General features: G+C 39.4%; 1 protein-coding gene across 1 annotated transcript in view; it reads left to right on the forward strand.

Moving 5' to 3' along the window:
- The window catches only part of jmjd1ca (jumonji domain containing 1Ca), an 84,626-nt gene extending 66,445 nt beyond the window's left edge, over window positions 1-18,181 (forward strand). The window contains 19 exon segments of the mRNA XM_051132795.1: window positions 806-866; window positions 869-959; window positions 3,060-5,584; window positions 6,769-6,970; window positions 7,952-8,181; window positions 8,280-8,432; window positions 9,858-9,947; window positions 10,058-10,182; window positions 10,572-10,668; window positions 11,669-11,826; window positions 11,918-12,208; window positions 12,408-12,576; window positions 12,684-12,774; window positions 14,526-14,656; window positions 14,740-14,862; window positions 16,385-16,524; window positions 16,745-16,951; window positions 17,051-17,182; window positions 17,268-18,181. Coding sequence (XP_050988752.1) covers window positions 806-866; window positions 869-959; window positions 3,060-5,584; window positions 6,769-6,970; window positions 7,952-8,181; window positions 8,280-8,432; window positions 9,858-9,947; window positions 10,058-10,182; window positions 10,572-10,668; window positions 11,669-11,826; window positions 11,918-12,208; window positions 12,408-12,576; window positions 12,684-12,774; window positions 14,526-14,656; window positions 14,740-14,862; window positions 16,385-16,524; window positions 16,745-16,951; window positions 17,051-17,182; window positions 17,268-17,369 — 5,118 coding nt within the window. The 3' untranslated portion in view covers window positions 17,370-18,181.
- Window positions 18,182-18,391: the final 210 nt, after the last annotated feature.

Genomic DNA, 18,391 nt, shown 5'->3' on the forward strand with positions numbered 1-18,391 from the left:
ATAGTCAAAATATGTTTTAAACACTGCAACAAGTTGCATTGATAACACATGCTGTGTGTTATACGTGCTGTTGTGTATACAGAAGATGATATTTGTATAGTTGTTATGGTACTTATGAGATCATAGCTAAACCTCAGATTGTCAGGGAGACGTCTAGACGAAGCAGAGCATATCCCCTGAGGTGTGTATACTGGAAGAGAGCTCCCTTTCTGCTAATTCTGCTATAGACATAGTGCGTATTATCCTGGCTCCTCTGGATTTTATAAGGATGTCATGCAAGTCAATGACGATTGTGTAATATCGTCTGGTTTAGTTTTTAAGCCGAGATAAAGCATCAGGAGGCAGGTTATGGTATTATGGACGTATATTGCAATGGGCTGTTTGAATTGTGACAGGCTCAATAGAGATGGACAGGAGACTAGGGAACAAGAAAATGAAAAAGAAAGCTATAGCGAGCGATGAAAAGAATGATGAGCTGAAAGAAAGTCATTCAGGCAGCAGACTCCCCCCCCCTCTGTTTTATTCATGTAGTATCAGGACATCCTTGAGTCATCTGTAACCCGCTATTCATCTTTACGTGTATTATGGATATAAACAAGATTGTGTTTCTCAATGTTTGTGAGAGTGTACAAAGATTTCTCTTTTATAGAGGGGGATTGACTTATGTCCTTGCACACTGTGTTCGATTTTATTAATTTCTTTATCTCCCTAAGCTTTGATGTCTTATGATGGATAGACATTTATCTCTATATCAAACCAAAACCGGTCCTGTGAATTTGTATGAAACTCTGTATGCTTTTAACAGAACACCCCAAGCCCTTGGATTTCTCAGCCCACCCCTGTTACTAATGCAGACGGTCAAGGGTTGCAACCCCACTGCCTATCCGACCCTCCAGCGCGGACCCGCAGAGAGTGTCTAGAACCACTCAACATTGTACATCCACCTCCAAAACCACAGAGTAAGTTTTCAACTAACTCCTACACACACATTTCCCACTTTAAATCATTTTTTGTGCCTTAAAGGGAACCCTGGGTATTAAGACTTGTATGGTTTAATATAAAGATGTCTCTTATTGAAATATGTAGTGGAAAACCTATGAAAAGATTTGTTATTTAAAAAAATCCACATCATTTTATATATATTTTGTAGTATGGGGGGGTGCCATTATTTCGATTACATAAAATGTCTGCACTCTATGAGCTACTGGCACTACTGGCACTACTTGTTGCTATTTTTACAACAACACAACTCGGAAAATAAAATATTGATATGATGACCACAGCTACTATAAGAGCTTACAGGTGGCAACAGATACAAGTGGCTTAAACCAAATGCCATACCATCGATTTTGTTTTTGTTTTTTTTGTTTTTTTATTTAACCCTACAAAGAGTCTAAACACCCCTGAATATTGAGTAAATCCACGCTGAGAAACTCCTTCAGTGTCTGTGACGTCATGACAAGCATTATCATCTTTACATCCTGTCTGGATGGCATCTAGCATTTCTTGTCTCTGCCGTTTGTAAGCTCTTCCAGTATCTGTGGTCTACTAAAAGCCTCAAAGGCATCAGGACTAAAGTGGAGAGAACAAAGACGCAGGTCTTTAGGAAGTTTTATTCGTCCACAGGCATCTGCCCATTCTTTTCTCCTCTTCATATCGCTAGGATTGCACTGTCTTGTGTCGCTTCTCTTGTTGCGCTTTGACTGAAAATTACAACCAAAAGCCACACAATGTGGTATCGTATCAGTATTTTATTTTCCGAGTTGTGCATTACGGTAAAAATAGCAACAGGTAGCGCCAGTAGCTTAACGTCATCGGAATAATGGTGCCCCCATACTCCAAAATATATATAAAACAATGTGGATTTTTAAAATAACGTAAATCTTTTATTGGTTTTCTACTATTTTAATAAGAGACATCATTTACATTATATTAAGCTTTACAAATTAGGGCTGGGCGATACGGCAACAAATTAAAATCTTGTTTTTTCAGAACATTTGACCGATTCTTGATATTTTTTTTTTTTTTTTTTAATATGATTTTTAACTAGTCAACTTAAAAATTTAACTACAACAGCATGATTTAAGTAACCTTTTCTTCATTAACCCTGTAGTTAAAGAAAATTATATTCCAAGTGCAGCACACATGAAGTTGTCAACATGTTGAAATGTTAAATAATTCACTTGTTAAATATCTTTGCAGAAAAGATGCATGAACTACAACTGCATCTTGTACAAACTTGTCTTATGTTAAGAAATAATACAAGGAAAATGCTTTTTTTTAAAAATCCCAAAAGTCAAGGTAATTAAAGTTCAAAATGAATGAAGGTATAACACCAGTATGCTATTGTTAACTATAAATGTTCTGTAAAAACAATGAACAGCAGCTTTCAGCCTGTCTTGCAAACATGAAATATCAGACATACAGTAGTAGTTCTTCACAGGTTTTTTTTCTATACGTGTTTGACTGTTGCGCTCGCATCTCTTGCAGCATCTCATGCATGAAACGGCATTATAAAAACGCGGTGCTCAAGTTAAAAGAAGTTCACTGCCATCTTCTTGCATGTTTTTCCTGTTCCATGTGGGCTCTGTGTGAATGGCACCTAGTGATATGAACATGTCACACATGAGCGGTTAATCACGCGCCCCAACATGCTATGGGATCGTTCTTTTGTCTTTACTGTTATCATTGGCATATTGTCAGAGTGTCTAATTCTAACATTTGGGAATATTTCTGTTCATAATTCAGTTGTGAATAAAACAACATTGTTGCTTTGTAATGGGCTGGCAGACATTGCTTTGTGTTACTTTCTGTAACTGCTATTGGCAGTGTTACATTTTCAAAATGCTTCGCCATTTAACTAGTAATGATGGTCTAAAACAAGACCTGACTGTTAAATTATTAAAACTCACATTACCATCCTGGCGTGTGCATTAACTGTGTGCATTAATTTTAAATTAATTTCCTAAGGTCCATCGTCAATTATATCTTACTTATCAGACATACTGACCTCTCCAGCAAGCTCTCTTCACATCCATTCCTGTTGTTTTTCTTTCTAGAGAGCTGGATAGAAGAGCTGTCACTGAGAGCACACTCATCCACACTCACCTCAAGTCTGAACAGGAGCGTCTCCGCACAGCAGCGGGCAAAAATGGGCAGACGTACTGCCCGGTCGCCCTTGAGTCGTCCCCAAATCGAACCAAACAGCCAATTGTTGTTTATGATCTCACAGGCGAGAGACCCAACCGCTACCAGGAAGAGAATCGCCGCATTCTTCAGGAGAGCAGCGAGGTGGCACCGTTCACTGCTAAGCTAGGCTCGGATAGAGAACCACGATACCCTAGAAACCTCACATCTGCTATTTCCTCCAAGGAGAGGGAGAGAGAGATGGACAGAGACCGAGACGGAGACAGAGATGTGCATGCATTCAGACACACTCTACCTCCCCGGCCACAGTCGGCCCATCCCACCCCAACCCTCACTCCGAGCAGCTACTACGCATCTCTGTCTAACAGCGTGGAGAACAAGCCTCCGCAGCGCAGAGTGCCAGCCAGCAAAGAGCTCTACGAGAGACTCAGTGCCAGCAACACAGTTGCCCCTGTCTTAACCTCCTCCAGCTCACAGGTCTCAATGAGAGCCAGGCCTCCGCCTCTTGTTAAACGCCACCATGAGAAAGAAGAAGGTCTGCTGGGAAAGATCACAGAGCAACTGGCTCATAAAGCATCTTCCTTGGAAGCAGTAGAGGTGGCAGCTGTGGAGAGAAGGGGGCCAGGCTCTTCTCTCATTTCGGTGTCGTCTTCTTCACGCAACGTGCCTTTACTCCACCGTGCCCCAATTTTTCACCCTCCGGCACCAGCCATTATGGTTTCTAAAGACACCGGACATGCCAGATTGTCTCCGCCTACTCTCACACCCATTCAGCCAATGAGCTTGCCAGGAAAAGGTCAGAAGCAGCAGAGGCCACCCACCTTGTTGCCTGAACTCAAACACGTCGCCTTAGACGGGAAAAGACTCGTGCCAGAGAAAGCAGCAATGCCATTACAAGCCTACGACACCCAGTGGGGTGGAGTCATGTATGGCCGAGAGAAACTGGGTGGTGGGCACACAACAAATGGAGGTGTGATCAAACCACAGTCGGTCACTGCGTCAGTCATTGTACGTCCAACAAACCACACACATACGACAATAAGTTACACAGTGTCTGACAGCTCAGTTTCCCAGATGCACTGCGGCCACGTAAGACCAATGGAAAGTTTGTCCAACCCACACTCTAAGGAGGGCAATGTTCAGCATAAAAGAGGTGTCCTGTGGACCCCTCTTGATACTGTTCACCCCATCAACATGACAGCCCAAAAGGGAGATCTTGCACCCATAAACATGACAACTAAACCTATTAACACGGCTCAGCCATTAACAAACATGAATGTTACACGCTCTCGGATAGACCTAATTGCAGAACAATGCAAGAGAAGAGATACTGGAGCAGTTCAACCCAAGATGGAGTCCTCTCCCGCCTCCTATTGCACTTCTAGAGACTTCCCTCACCTGAAGAAACACAGAGCTGGACTAGCTGCTGCGGAATCTAGACATAACACACATACAGTTCAGCCTCAACACACTACACATCCTTCAAACGCTATGAAACATACCCCTCACCTCTCAAATAGCAGGTGTGGGCCTTGCACTACGCTCACTACACATGCACATGTTTCAGAAAGAGAAAAGGAGTGTGCATTCAACACTAGTTCTTCTGAATGTCTCCGACTGGCATCAGGGACTTCTAGTCCTGTGCCAACAGCCAAACAAGGTTTGCTAACCAATGAGACACCTACTCTGGCCGTAACCAACCAGTCGCAATCCGGGCAGAACAACTACCACAAACTGAAAAAAGCCTGGTTGACCCGCCATTCTGAGCAAGACAGAGGCAGCACGGGCTCCCAAATAGAAGATGGTAGTAAGGCAGCTGTAATTTTGACCAGCACAAGCACCTCTGTGCCAATCAAACAGGAAGTTAACGGACTGGTGGATAATGGGGAGGACAAAGATCCTTCGCTAGACAGCCGAAAGTCCAAAATACTGAACAAGAAGACTGTTCAAGAGAGCAGGAAGTCTAGTTTAGAGGATAGAAAGTCTAATAATACTGCTTTCAATTCAGAGGACAAAAAATCTGTCATGGCCAATGAGAAACCAGTGACAGTGGGGAAGAAGTCTTCCTTGGAGGATGTTAAACCTGTCTTGGACAGAAACGGTAAGCTGGAGGGTAAGGAGTCCTTTGTGGAGGACAAGAAATCTATTGAAAAACTATCGACCCCGGTTCATATGAAGCCTGAGAGAGAAAAACGAGGTGAGAAACGGCCATTAGAGTCTAGCGGTGACAGCGAGAGCGGAGGAGACTCCGGGAATGAAAGCGAGAGTGGTGGATCAGGACGGAGGTTTAAGCGACAGCTCAAGTCCTCTTTTAAAATCAAGCAGAATGACCAGAAGAAGAAAGCAGAGGAGGAGGAGGACGAAGAGGAAGAGGCCAAACCCAATGGAACTTTGCAAAGTGCAAAGGACAAGCCTCAACAGAGACTCACCAACAGCAGTGAGTTTTTCCACTTGTTTCAATAATGTATGTTTAGACCTTGAAGAAATAGTTAACTTCCAGAACAAAAATTCACAGATAATGTACTCACCCCATTGTCTTCCAAGATGTTCATGTCTTTCTTTCTTCAGTCGTGTTTTTTGAGGAAAACATTTCAGGATTTCTCTCCATATAGTGAACTTCAATGGTGCCCATGAGTTTAAATATCCAAACCTAAAATTCTTGTCTTGTCTAGCTCTGTCATGCACATGTGTAGTCTGTGTAATCCAGGTCAATACAGTTAGGGTATGTCGAAACATCTCATTTTCTCCTCCAACATTAAAATCATCCTACATCGCTGCAGAAGTACTGACCCAGTGTTTACAAAGTCACATATAAAGAAGGTCAAATGCCATTTACAAAAAGGTAAAACAGCGATGTAGGGCGATTTTGAAGTTGGAGGAGAAAATGAGAGAGTTTTTCGACAACTCTGTTGACTCAGATTACACAGAGTGCGCATGGCAGAGCTAGAAGCATTTGAAGTTAAAAGGTATATATATTTTTATTTTAGAAAATGACCGATTGTTTCGCTAGATAAGACCCTTATTCCTCGGCTGGGATCATTTAGACTCCTTTGAAGCTGCATTTAAACTGCATTTTGGAAGTTCAAACTCACAGGCACCATAGAAGTCCACTATATGGAGAACATTCCTGAAATGTTTTCCTCAAAAAAACAATTTCTTTACGACTGAAGAAAGAAAGGCATGAACATTTTAGATGACAACAGGGTGAGTACATTATCTGTAATTTTTTGTTCTGGGAGTGAACTAATCCTTTAATAATTGGAACATCAAAATATTGTCATTGGTATTGAAGGTGATAAACTCCCATTCATTTTCTCCACAGAGAATGAGTCATATATAGTCAGTATGTTTATATATATTTTTTTAATGAACTTCTTTTTTTAATCAAATGTTGTGTTGTGAGTCATCTCAGACCTGTGTTATTCTTCAATGCCTAGAAAATATGAATAGGAAACTAATGTACCTTTGCAGTATTCAGTGTGTTTTTTCCAAAACGCAATTGAGTATCAGTTTCACCACTGCATTCAGAACTGAGAATGAAGGCCATGACAATTCAAATGCATATTCAGACTGAAGCTGAGATTGTAAATGTACTCAGCTTGGCTATGTTATTTTTCTCAGATGGCATCCCTCGCTCTGTGCTGAAAGATTGGAGGAAGGTGAGGAAGCTCAAGCAAACAGGAGAAGCATTCTTACAAGACGACTCGTGTGCAGAGATCGGGCCCAACGTGCAGAAGTGCAGAGAGTGTCGCTTGGATCGCTCACGTAAAAATCAGGAGCCTGCCATCTCACCAGTCTTCTGCCGGTTTTACTACTTCCGACGGTCAGTCTTTAATGCTGTTGCACTGTACTTGGACATATGATGCACTTCATTTAGGTTTTATTTGGTTCATCATTGGTTCAATATTTACTCAAGTCTCATGTTTAAGTACTGTGGAGTCCAACTTTAATGACATGTACACAAGTTTGTTTAAAACATGATAAACATATCCATGATTTGCAAATGTTTGCAAACATACACTTACAGTTGAGGTCAAAAGTTTACATACACCTTGTAAAATCTGCTAAATCTGAATTATTTTACCATAATAAGAGGGATCATACAAAATACATGTTATTTTTTATTTAGTACTGAGCTGAATAAGATATTTCACATAAATGTTGTTTACATATAGTCCACGAGAGAAAATAATAGCTGAATTTATAAAAATGACCCTGTTCAAAAGTTTACATACACTTAATTCTTAATACAGTGTTGTTACCTGAATGATCCACAGTGTTTTTTTTTGTTTAGTGATAGTTGTTCATGAGTCCCTTGTTCACTGAGTCCCTCAGTTATCCTCAGTATGAAAAGATGGATCTCAAAATCATACAGTCATTGTTGGAAAGGGTTCAAATACACAAAAATGCTGAAAAACCAAAGAATTTGTGGGACCTGAAGGATTTTTCTGAAGAACAGCAGGAAGTTTAACTGTTCAGGACAAATAAGTGACTCATGAACAACTATCACTAAACAAAAAACAGCTATGGATCATTCAGGTAACAACACAGTATTAACAATCAAGTGTATGTAAACTTTTGAACAGGGTCATTTTTATAAATTCAACTATTATATTCTCTTGTGGACTATATGTAAACGTCCTTTATGTGAAATAACTTATTCAGGTCAGTACTAAATAACAAATAACATGCATTTTGTATGATCCTTCTTAAAACAATGAACATTTTGCAGATTCTGCAAGGTGTATGTAAACTTTTGACCTCAACTGTATACATACACTAATTCTTCCCACTCTCTCTTCAGTCTGTCGTACAGTAAGAACGGTGTTATCCGTGTGGACGGGTTTTCAGTATCTGAGCAGACAGATGAGGAGGCGGTTACGGTGTGGACTGGTACCTCAGAGGACGAGGAGGACAAGAAGAGGAGAAAGATGGACCTTGAGACATCAAAATCCGTCCTCGCGCTCATCGGAGACAAGTTCTGCCAGCTCGTAAAGACAGAGGACACTGCTTTCACCTGGGTCAAGAAAGACAGTATGTTTGTGTGGAGCGATGGATACACAAATCTCTTCTTCCTTGTCATTTTGTCTTTTTCACCTTGCCCTGCTGCCTTTCGCTTTACTTTTCTCCAGCTCAGATTATGTGGAAGCGAGCCGTGAGAGGTGTGAGGGAGATGTGTGACGCGTGTGAGGCCACTCTCTTCAACATGCACTGGGCTTGTCACAAATGTGGCTTTGTGGTTTGCATGGACTGCTACAAAGCCAGAGAGAAGAAGAAAGCCAAAGGTCAGTTGCAAATACATCACAGATTTTCCAATGAACAACAAATCAGGTTGTTTAAAGGAGAAGTTCTCTTCCAGAACAAAAATTCACAGATAATATACTCACCCCCTTGTCATCCAAGATGTTCATGTCTTTCTTTCTTCAGTCAAAGAAATTATGGTTTTTGAGGAAAACACTTCAGGAATTATGTCCATATAATGGACTTCAATGGTGCCCCCAAGTTTGAACTTCGAAATGTAGTTTAAATGCAGCTTCAAATGGCTCTAAAGGATCCCAGCCGAGGAAGAAGGGTCTTATCTAGTGAAACAATCTGTCATTTTCCAAACAAATTGACAATTTATATTCTTTTGAATCTTAAATGCTCGTCTTGTCTATTCTCTGTGATGCGCATGCGAACTCTGTGTAATACAGTTAGGGTATGTCGAAAAACTCCCATCTTGTTTTCTTCTCCAATTACAGAATCGTCCTACATCGCTGTTTTACCTTTTTTGTAAAGGGCATTTGACCTTCTTTGCATGTTCACTTTGTAAACACTGGGTCGGTACTTCTGCAGCGATGTAGGACAATTTTGAAGTTGGAGGAGAAAGTGAGATGGGAGTTTTTCGACATACCCTAACTGTATTGACCCGGATTACACAGACTACACATGCGCTTCGCAGAGCTAGGACAAGAGTGTTTTTCAGTTAAAAAGTATATACAATTTGTTTAGAAAATGACGACCGTTTCGCTAGATAAGACCCTTCTTCTTTGGCTGGGATCGTTTAGAGCCACTTGAAGCTGCATTTAAACTGCATTTTAGACGTTCAAACTCCTGGGCACCACTGAAGTCCACTATATTGAGAGAAATCCTGAAATGTTTTCCTCAAAAAAACAATTTATTTACAACTGAAGAAAGAAAGGCACGAACATCTTGGATGACAAGGGGGTGAGTAAATTATCTGTATTTTTTATTCTGGAAGTGAACTACTCTTTTAACACAAGTTTGGTTTTAGTTTAACATGTTAAAAAATTAGCTGGTATTGTTTGTCGACCAACATGGTCTTGCTAAAAATTGCTAGAAATTTTAAAATTGTGATTTTCAGAATTAGAAAAGTGATGGAAATTGTTTTTTTAAAAAATATAAAATTTTGATTTAAATCTAAATGTATAAAATCTCATTTCTAAAATTGTACTTTTTTAATACATTTTTTTAAAAATATTATCATTCATATCAAATTTAGCTTTGCGAATGCAATCTATAAAAATGTTTTTCAAATCCTTACTGCTAAATAGTGGATGTGAGAGACCTGTTTTCAGTTTTAATGGTCAAGCTAGTAAAGCTAAAAAGCCATATGGGGACACCAGCATCCAAAACAAACATATGCTTGTCTTTTCAGCAGGTTTTTTGGCTGTTTCTTTTTCCAACAATTTGTCTATTTTCTCATTCAGATAAGGAACTGTATGCCTGGGTTCGATGTGTGAAGAACCAGCCACATGACTTGAAGAACTTAATGCCTACTCAGATTGTCCCTGAAACAGGTAGGCGTAGTTATAGTTTTTTGTACTTACTTACCATATTTCACATCCTGTTTTCAGTCTTTGACTGTGTACTTGATAATAAAAGTAGTGCATTTTCATCTTTCTCGAAGTATTGGCAGAAAAGCAGAAGTCTGTGCACTCACTGAGAGAGAAGTTTGGAATCCCATCCCATTGTTCCTGCACTGACAGCAAAACCCACAACCCCAGCACGGCCACTACCAACGGACTTTCACCAGTAAGATGCCAACTTCACAATCTGTATTCGGCTTGTTTATATCCTGGCAAGTTCCACTTAGCATTTACATTTATGCATTTGGCAGATGCTTTCATCTAAAGCCACTTCAAATCAAACCCTTATCTTTGGTATTGGTAACACATTGTTCTACTACATTGTGTCCAAGCCTACTCCTGGTGGGCCAATGTCCTGCAGAGCTTAGCTCTAAACCTAATTAAACACATCTGAACCAGCTAATCAAGGTCTTAAGACTTACCAGAAACTTCAAGGCAGGTGTGTTGGAGCTAAACTCTGCTCGACTGCTTGGGCTACAGGAATGTTTAGATGCATGTGAAGCTGTATAGTTGAATGAATAATATTTACTAAAAGCCTGTTTGGTGTGACATCAGCTTTCAGACAGAGATCAGAGTGACTTGAAGAGCCGGCAGATCCCAGATCAGCAGAAAAACTCGCATGTTACAGTGAAAGCGCACACTGAGAAAAGAGGTAAGGAAGTGCCTACACAAATACTCCAAACCAAACATCCATTCATCCAATTCATCCATTCTGCACTTGCATCTCTATGAAGGTAGCTTTGCCTACCATGAAATCTTATTGGTCCAAATTTTCTACCAGTCAAAAGTATTTGAACAGTAAGATTTTAATGTTTTTTAAAGAAGTCTCTTCTGCTCACCAAGCCTGCATTTATTTGATCCAAAGTACAGCAAAAACATTATTTGCTATTTAAAATAACTCCTTTCCATTTGAAAATGTTTTACAGTGTAATTTATTCCTGTGATTTCAAAGCTAAAATTTTAGCGTCATTACTTCAGTCACATGATCCTTCAGAAATCATTCTAATATTCTGATTTGATGCTCAAATTTTTTATTATTATTATTATTATTATTATTATTATGTTGAAAACAGCTGAGTAGAATTTTTTCAGGTTTCTTTGATGAATAGAAAGATCAGAAGAAGAGCATTTATCTGAAATAGAAATCTTTTGTAACATTATAAATGTCTTTATCCTCACTTTTGATCAATTTAAAGCATCTTTGCTAAATAAAAGTATACATTTCTATAATATCTTAAAAAAGAAAAATGAAATGTGTGTGTATATATATATATATATATATATATCTTTAACAGGAAATCATCATATTAGAATGATTTCTGAAGGATCATGTGACACTGAGGACTGGAGTAATGATGTTGAAAATTTAGCTTTGAAATCACAGGAATAAATTACATTTTAAAATACATTCAAATAGAAAGCAGTTATTTTAAATAGTAAAGATATTTCTGCTTTTGCTGTATTTTGAATCAAATTAGAGACTTCTTTAAAAAACATTAAAAATTCCTGTTCAAAAACTTTTGACTGGTAGCGTATGTCTTCCACAACCTCAAATGTGATTGTCACTTCATTTTTGCCACTGGTTACTTCCCATCATGCTTGGTTTATAAATAAACTCTTGACGTGGTTTTAATATGTTGTTTTCCATTCAGAGAAGGCAGGGTATGATGGCATGGAAGCTCACAGCAGAAAGTCCACGAGCCCCGAACAAGGTTCAACATTGCGTGACCTTTTGACCTCCACAGCTGGGAAGTTACGTCTTGGGGCCACTGGAGGTGCCTTCGCACCAGTTTACAACTTGTCCGAACAGGTTAGATATAAATAGACTCGTAAACACAAGAATATCAGATGATGATAACTAAACAAGGTGTAACAAACTCTCTTCATGCTTCGTTCTTTAGGTAGCCCAAAACACTCGCATGCCCAACATCCTGGATGACATCATTGCTTCTGTAGTAGAAAATAAGATTCCCGCTACAAAGATGGCCAGGGTGGGGCTGAATCAGGATTCGCTGCCAGAAGGGGAGGTGGGGCAGCGACCAGAGGGGGTGAAGCTTGAGGAAAGCCCATTGGCTGATCCCCACAACGTTGTCCCTCACGATTGGCTAGGAAACCACCGGCTGCTTTGGCTCAAAGATCACCGTCACCAAGGCAACCAAAGACTGTTCAAAGAGAACTGGACACAAGAGCAGGTTTGTATTGCTCACGCTAGTGGAGTATTAACTATATCTCTATAGATACTAGGTGAAAAGGAAAATATTTCACAAGAGAAGTTACAGTTTTGCTTTCTGTAAAAATTAGAAATGGCTTCTTGTATGAAAACAGTGCAATTAAAAGAAACTGCATATTGTACAATTCTGATGCTGTATTTTTGGTGCCATATCTCTTTAGCCAGTGCTGGTGTCTGGATTGCACAAGAGTTTGAACGCTAGTTTGTGGAAGCCTGAGCACTTCAGCCGTGAGTTCTCCAGCCTTCATAGTGACCTCTACAACTGCAGAGATGGGAGCGTCACAAACTCCAAGGTTAAAGAGTTCTGGGATGGTTTTGAAGATGTTTCAAGTGAGTCATTAAGAAATCATAATTCCATTCTAAATTTCTGAATATGATTTTGCACTTTGACCCTGTGGACTAAATGTTATTTGCATTCTTGTGTATGTGACCCACAGAGAGACCTAAATCTGATAAAGGGGATTCAGTGGTGTATAGACTGAAAGACTGGCCATCAGGGGAGGAGTTTTTGGCCCTCATGCCTGCCAGGTACTGGCGCCCTTGGAACCATTTGAAGCATATGTTGTCTTTCAGACCTCAGTAGAATTTGCATTGAATACCACTTTGTACTGCTAATGCTTCCTCCATTTGAATATACTTTTACCACTATTTGAATAAACCTCTTCTTAAAAGTTTTAAACTCAAGCATGCGGTAAAAGAGTGCAACAAGTTCCAGAAACAAAAAACATACATTTCTCCATATTAATGAAAATGCACATGCAGATTCTACGTTGTTTCTTGATTTTAACAAAAAATAATTATGAATTAAAAATTGCTTTAAAGGATTAGTTCACTTCCAGAATAAAAATTTCCTGATAATTTACTCACCCCCATGTCATCCAAAATGTTCATGTTTTTCTGTCTTTAAGTTGCAAAGAAGTTAAGGATTTTGGGGAAAACATTCCAGGTTTTCTTCATATAGTGGACTTCAGTGGTGGCCAACGGGTTGATGGTCCAAATAGCAGTTTCAATGCAACTACAAAGGACTCTACACGATCCCAACCGAGAAGTCTTATCTAGCCAAACGATTGGTCATTTTCTAAAAGAAATAAAAAATTAAATACTATTTAACCACAAATGCTCATCTTGCACTAGCTCGACCTCACATATTACATAAGGCTCGTTTCCATTACAGATTTGCGCAAAACTTTGACGATATTATATAAATGTTGATTAAAAAAGTATTGCGAAATGACAACGTTTCCATTAACCGATGTTATGCGACTAAAACTTAATTTGTTCCTCTCGTGATAAGTCATGGCAATGGATTTTGGTGGGATTTGGATGGATTTTGGCTTTATTTAATCGAAAGAGGCGTATGCGTGTATCTTTACAGAAGCAGCGCGGAGAGGCACTTCAGAAACGTGTGACGCTGCTGGTATAAACATAACATCAGCTCTGGTGATCGCATCGGAGCCGTTACACGCCGCAGATGGTGTAAGCATTCATATCAGGGAAAGCCCCTTATACTTGAGAAACGGCTACGCATGAAGTGTTTCTTGGAGTTTATAGTACATTGAAGAATGGTCATATGACTTTTTACATGTGCCATGTGACCTGTAAATGCGAAAAAGCTGTTTCCATTGCAGTTTTGCGAATTATTCCTTTTTCGAATTGCCTGAAAAACCACCTCATGCGAGCGTAAAAACTTTTTTGCGATTATATGGGAGTTTTTGCGAAATTGACGCATTTCCATTAGGCGTATTTTCAATTCGCAATTTAAATTTCCGCATCTTGAAGGGAAATGGAAACGCACCTACTATCACATTGGAAAGGTCACGTGTGACATAGGCGGAAGTACCGACCCAGTGTTTACAAAGCGAACATGCAAAGAAAGTCAAACACCCTTTACAAAAAAAGGTAAAACAACAATATTGGACAATTTGATGTTGGAAGAGAAAATTAGATGGAGCTTTTTGAACCAAAGTACACCGATGAAGAACTAACCACGCATGACCTTTCCAATGTGATTATGTAATGCGTGAAAATTGCACTGCTAGTGTAAGACAAGCATTTGTGGTTAAAAAGTATATACATTAAAAAAAAAAAGATAAGACCCTTACTTCTCGGCTGGGATCGTGTAGAACCCTTTGAAGCTGCACTGGAACTGCTATTTGGACCTTCAACCCATTGATCCCTATTGAAGTCCACTATATGGAGAAAAATCCTGGAATGCCTTCCTCAAAAAACTATTTTTGAGACAAAGCAATTTGATGATGTAATGCTTTCACCCACTTCAGATATCACGATGTGATGAAGTCTTTGCCCATACCAGAGTACACAGACCCAGAGGCACATCTGAACCTGGCCTCACATCTGCCCTCCTTCTTCATTCGACCCGACCTTGGTCCTCGCCTCTGCTGCGCCCACGGTATTCTTTCTTTCCTGTCCACACTGACAGTGCTGTTGTGCTCTTTGTTATGCAATGGACCTTATGTTCCAATATTTTTTCAGGTGTAACAACATGTCCAGAACAAGACTTCGGGACCAGCAATCTACATGTTGAAATCTCAGACACCATGAGTATTCTGGTATATGCCGGGGTGGCCAAAGGAAACGGAGCCCCATCTAAAGCAGGTACTTGTACATGAATGTACAATTTTGGCATTGATACAATTGAGGTCAAAAGTTTACATATATCTTGCAAAATAAGAGGGATGCATGTTATTTTTAATTTAGTACTGACCTGAATAGGATATTTCACATAAAAGACATTTACATGTAGTTCACAAGAGAAAATAATAGTTGAACTTATAAAAATGACTCCGTTCAAAAGTTTACATACACTTGATTCTTAATACGGTGTTGTTACCTGGATTGCTCACAGCTTTTTTTTTGTTTAGTGATAGTTGTTCATGAGTCCCTTCTTTGTCCTGAACAGTTAAACTGTTTGCTGTTCTTCAGAAAAATCCTTCAGGTCCCATAAATTCTTTGGTGTGTATTTGAACCCTTTCCAACAATGACTGTATGATTTTGAGATCCATCTTTTCACACTGAGCACAACTGAGGGACTCATATGCAACTATTACAGAAGGTTCAAACACTCACTGATGCTTTAGAAGGAAAAACAAAGCGTTAAGAGCTGGGGGGCGAAAACTTTTGAACAGAATGATGATGTGTACATTTTTCTTATTTTGCCTAAATATCTTTTTTTTCATTTAGTACTGCTCTTCTGAAACTACAAAAGATACTAACATGTTTCCCAGAAGACAAAATAAGTTAAATTTACCTTGATCTTCAAATTTAAAAGTTTTCACCCTCGGCTTTTAATACATCATGTTCCCTTCTAGTGCATCAGTGAGCATTTGAACCTTCTGTAATAGTTGCATATGAGTCCCTCAGTTGTCCTCAGTGTGAAAAGATGGATCTCAAAATCATACAGTCATTGTTGGAAAGGATTCAAATACACAAATGAACCAAAGAATTTGTGGGACCTGAAGTTTTTTTCTGAAGAACAGCAGGCAATTACATAGTATTAAGAATTAAGTGTTTGTAAACTTTCAAATGGGGTCATTTTTATAAATTCAACTATTATTTTCTCTTGTGGGCTATATGTAAACATTTTTTATGTTAAATGTCTTATTCAGGTCAGTACTAAATAAAAAATATCATGCATTTTGTATGATCCCTCTTACTTTGGTAAAATAATATACATTTTGCAGATTCTGCAAGGTATGTGTAAACTCCTGACCTCAACTGCCTTAGCCTTAATTTATTTAGCATTAATTGCTCTGTAAGGGAGGCAGATCTGGATGCAAAAACATCCTGTATATGGATTTTGAAAATAAGATGACTCAACACTCAATAGTTTCACTTCAATACAAAATCATTCCTTGATTTCTTGTGAGATGATTGCTGCCAAAACACCTCTTTTAAAGCCATTTTGAATGTTGGTTAATGAAAATAAAAATGTTTTTGTTTACTAGAATTTGCCACTCAGGCTTAGTGCAGTATGTGATTACACAGTCTTGGAAATTGCTAAAATAAAAAATGTACTAGTGTCCTTTAACATGCCACCATAAGAGCTTTTATGGAATATTGTGAGCAATAACTTTTGTGTAAGATTGCTTTAATTTGGCTGTCAAACCTTTTGTGATAGGGGTATTAAAGCTCTTGGAAGGAGAAGTTCTGGATGAGAGTGTAAAGAAACGACTGAAAGACCCTAATGAGACGCCAGGTGCTCTGTGGCACATCTACATGAGTAAAGACCTACAAAAGATCCAGGAGTTTCTACAAAAGGTACTGCACTGCTTGATCACGTAAAGCTTATGAGCTTATTTACTTGCCTGAAACGGATGAGTTGTGCGATATAACGCTCGTTCACTATGGTGTGCCACAAGGCTCGGTCTTGGGCCCGTTGTTGTTCTCCCTGTTTATGCTCCTAAAGCTTTCATTGCTTTGAAGACGACATAGCTTTGTATTTTCATCTACATATTCATGCTTCTGTGTGTGTTTCCAGGTCGCTGCTGAGCAGCAGGCTGAAGCGGATCCAGAGGCAGACTCGGACTCAGAGTGGGACGGTGATGCCGACCCCCTGCGTGAGGGCGGCTGGTATCTGAGCCCCAGGCTGAGGCAGAGGTTACAGGATGAATACGGCGTAGAGAGCCGCACACTCCTCCAGTTCCATGGAGATGCTGTTATCATCCCTGCTGGAGCTCTGCACCAGGTGCATTACCACACTCACTTTACCAGCTGCATCCTCCTGAAGAATTCTGTCCTGAGCTCCATCAGGTGTTCAGTTTTTAAACATGCTGTGTGTTTTTAGGTGATGAATCTGCACAGTTGCATCCAAGTGAATGTGGACTTTGTGTCCCCTGAACATGCGCACAACTCCTATTACCTAACCCAAGAGCTCCGCCCTCTCAAAGACCAAGTGAACTATGAAGACAAACTCCAGGTAACTACTAGCGACCTATTTTGTTAATCATTTAGATTCCGGTGAAATCTCATCGGGCCAACATAACATTGCTTTCTCTGCTCAGGTGAAGAACATCTTTTATCACTCTGTGAAAGATGCTATAGCCACATTGAGGAACCATTTGAAGGAGAAGATCACAGACGATGTGAAACAGGAGGAGTCCTGACAGTGCATTTCCTCCTCCTCCGCTGTCCAAATCCTTGGAGCATAAAGACAATCCCAAGATTCTCCAGGAAGAAACGTCTGTTCTTACGCTTGATTCCAGTAAAGTTGGCCACTCTGCAAGGTTCTGTGACTTCCTCTATGATGTCACTGTCTTCTCTTTGATTTTATGCTCTTTGTTTGAACTTCCCCATCATGTCTTCCTGCACGGACAGGAAGCGAAGGGGTGGAGGTATGACAAACAGGGATAAAAGTAGTACACTGTGCTCTCCAAACAGGTGCAATGAACTTCAAAGCCCATCACTTCCACTTGCCATTAGAAAGAGCGACACTGTCGAATACACGTTTTTCCAAAAGCGATAATGATTCGCGACACGTTCTGTATCAGTAGTTCTTGCACTGCGAAGTGTTCACCGTGCTGTCATGCTGTGTTTTGGACGGTTGGAGAGAGCAGTGATTCCAACACAATCATAGCAGCATTCCATCACATCAGCAGCTGCCAAACTGACAGGTTTTATTATGTATAAGCAACATTAAATTATTTACAGTTTGGCAAATATTCACTGTGCAGAGAGAGAATATTAAAGAATTGCAGTTTATCATGTGTTTGTTTCAAACAGAAAAGATCTTGTGTGAAATTTTCAGCTGAAATGTAATATGTAAATAGCAGAATATACATATATAAATATATATTAATTATGATTTTCTATAACATGGTGTGCTTTATTTGCTGTACGTGTTGTTTGCTACTGTATGTACATTGAAGTTAAAGAGATGTTTTACATTTTCCATTAAAAATGGAATAATCAAAATTGACTTGCCTGTCATGACTGTTTGTGTGACCCATTCACAGCCATTAAAAATGTAGTCGATTTTCTAGGTTTTTATCTAAAGGGATAGTTTTTTTTTTTTTTTTTTTACTTATCCTGGTGTTGTTTTAATACTGTATGCCCTTTCTTTTTTCAGACCACAAAAGGAGAAATTAATACAAAATTGTTATACATTGTCAGTGTAATGCCAATAATA

This window comes from Labeo rohita, chromosome 17 (assembly GCF_022985175.1).
Source record: "Labeo rohita strain BAU-BD-2019 chromosome 17, IGBB_LRoh.1.0, whole genome shotgun sequence".
Lineage (NCBI taxonomy): Eukaryota > Metazoa > Chordata > Actinopteri > Cypriniformes > Cyprinidae > Labeo > Labeo rohita.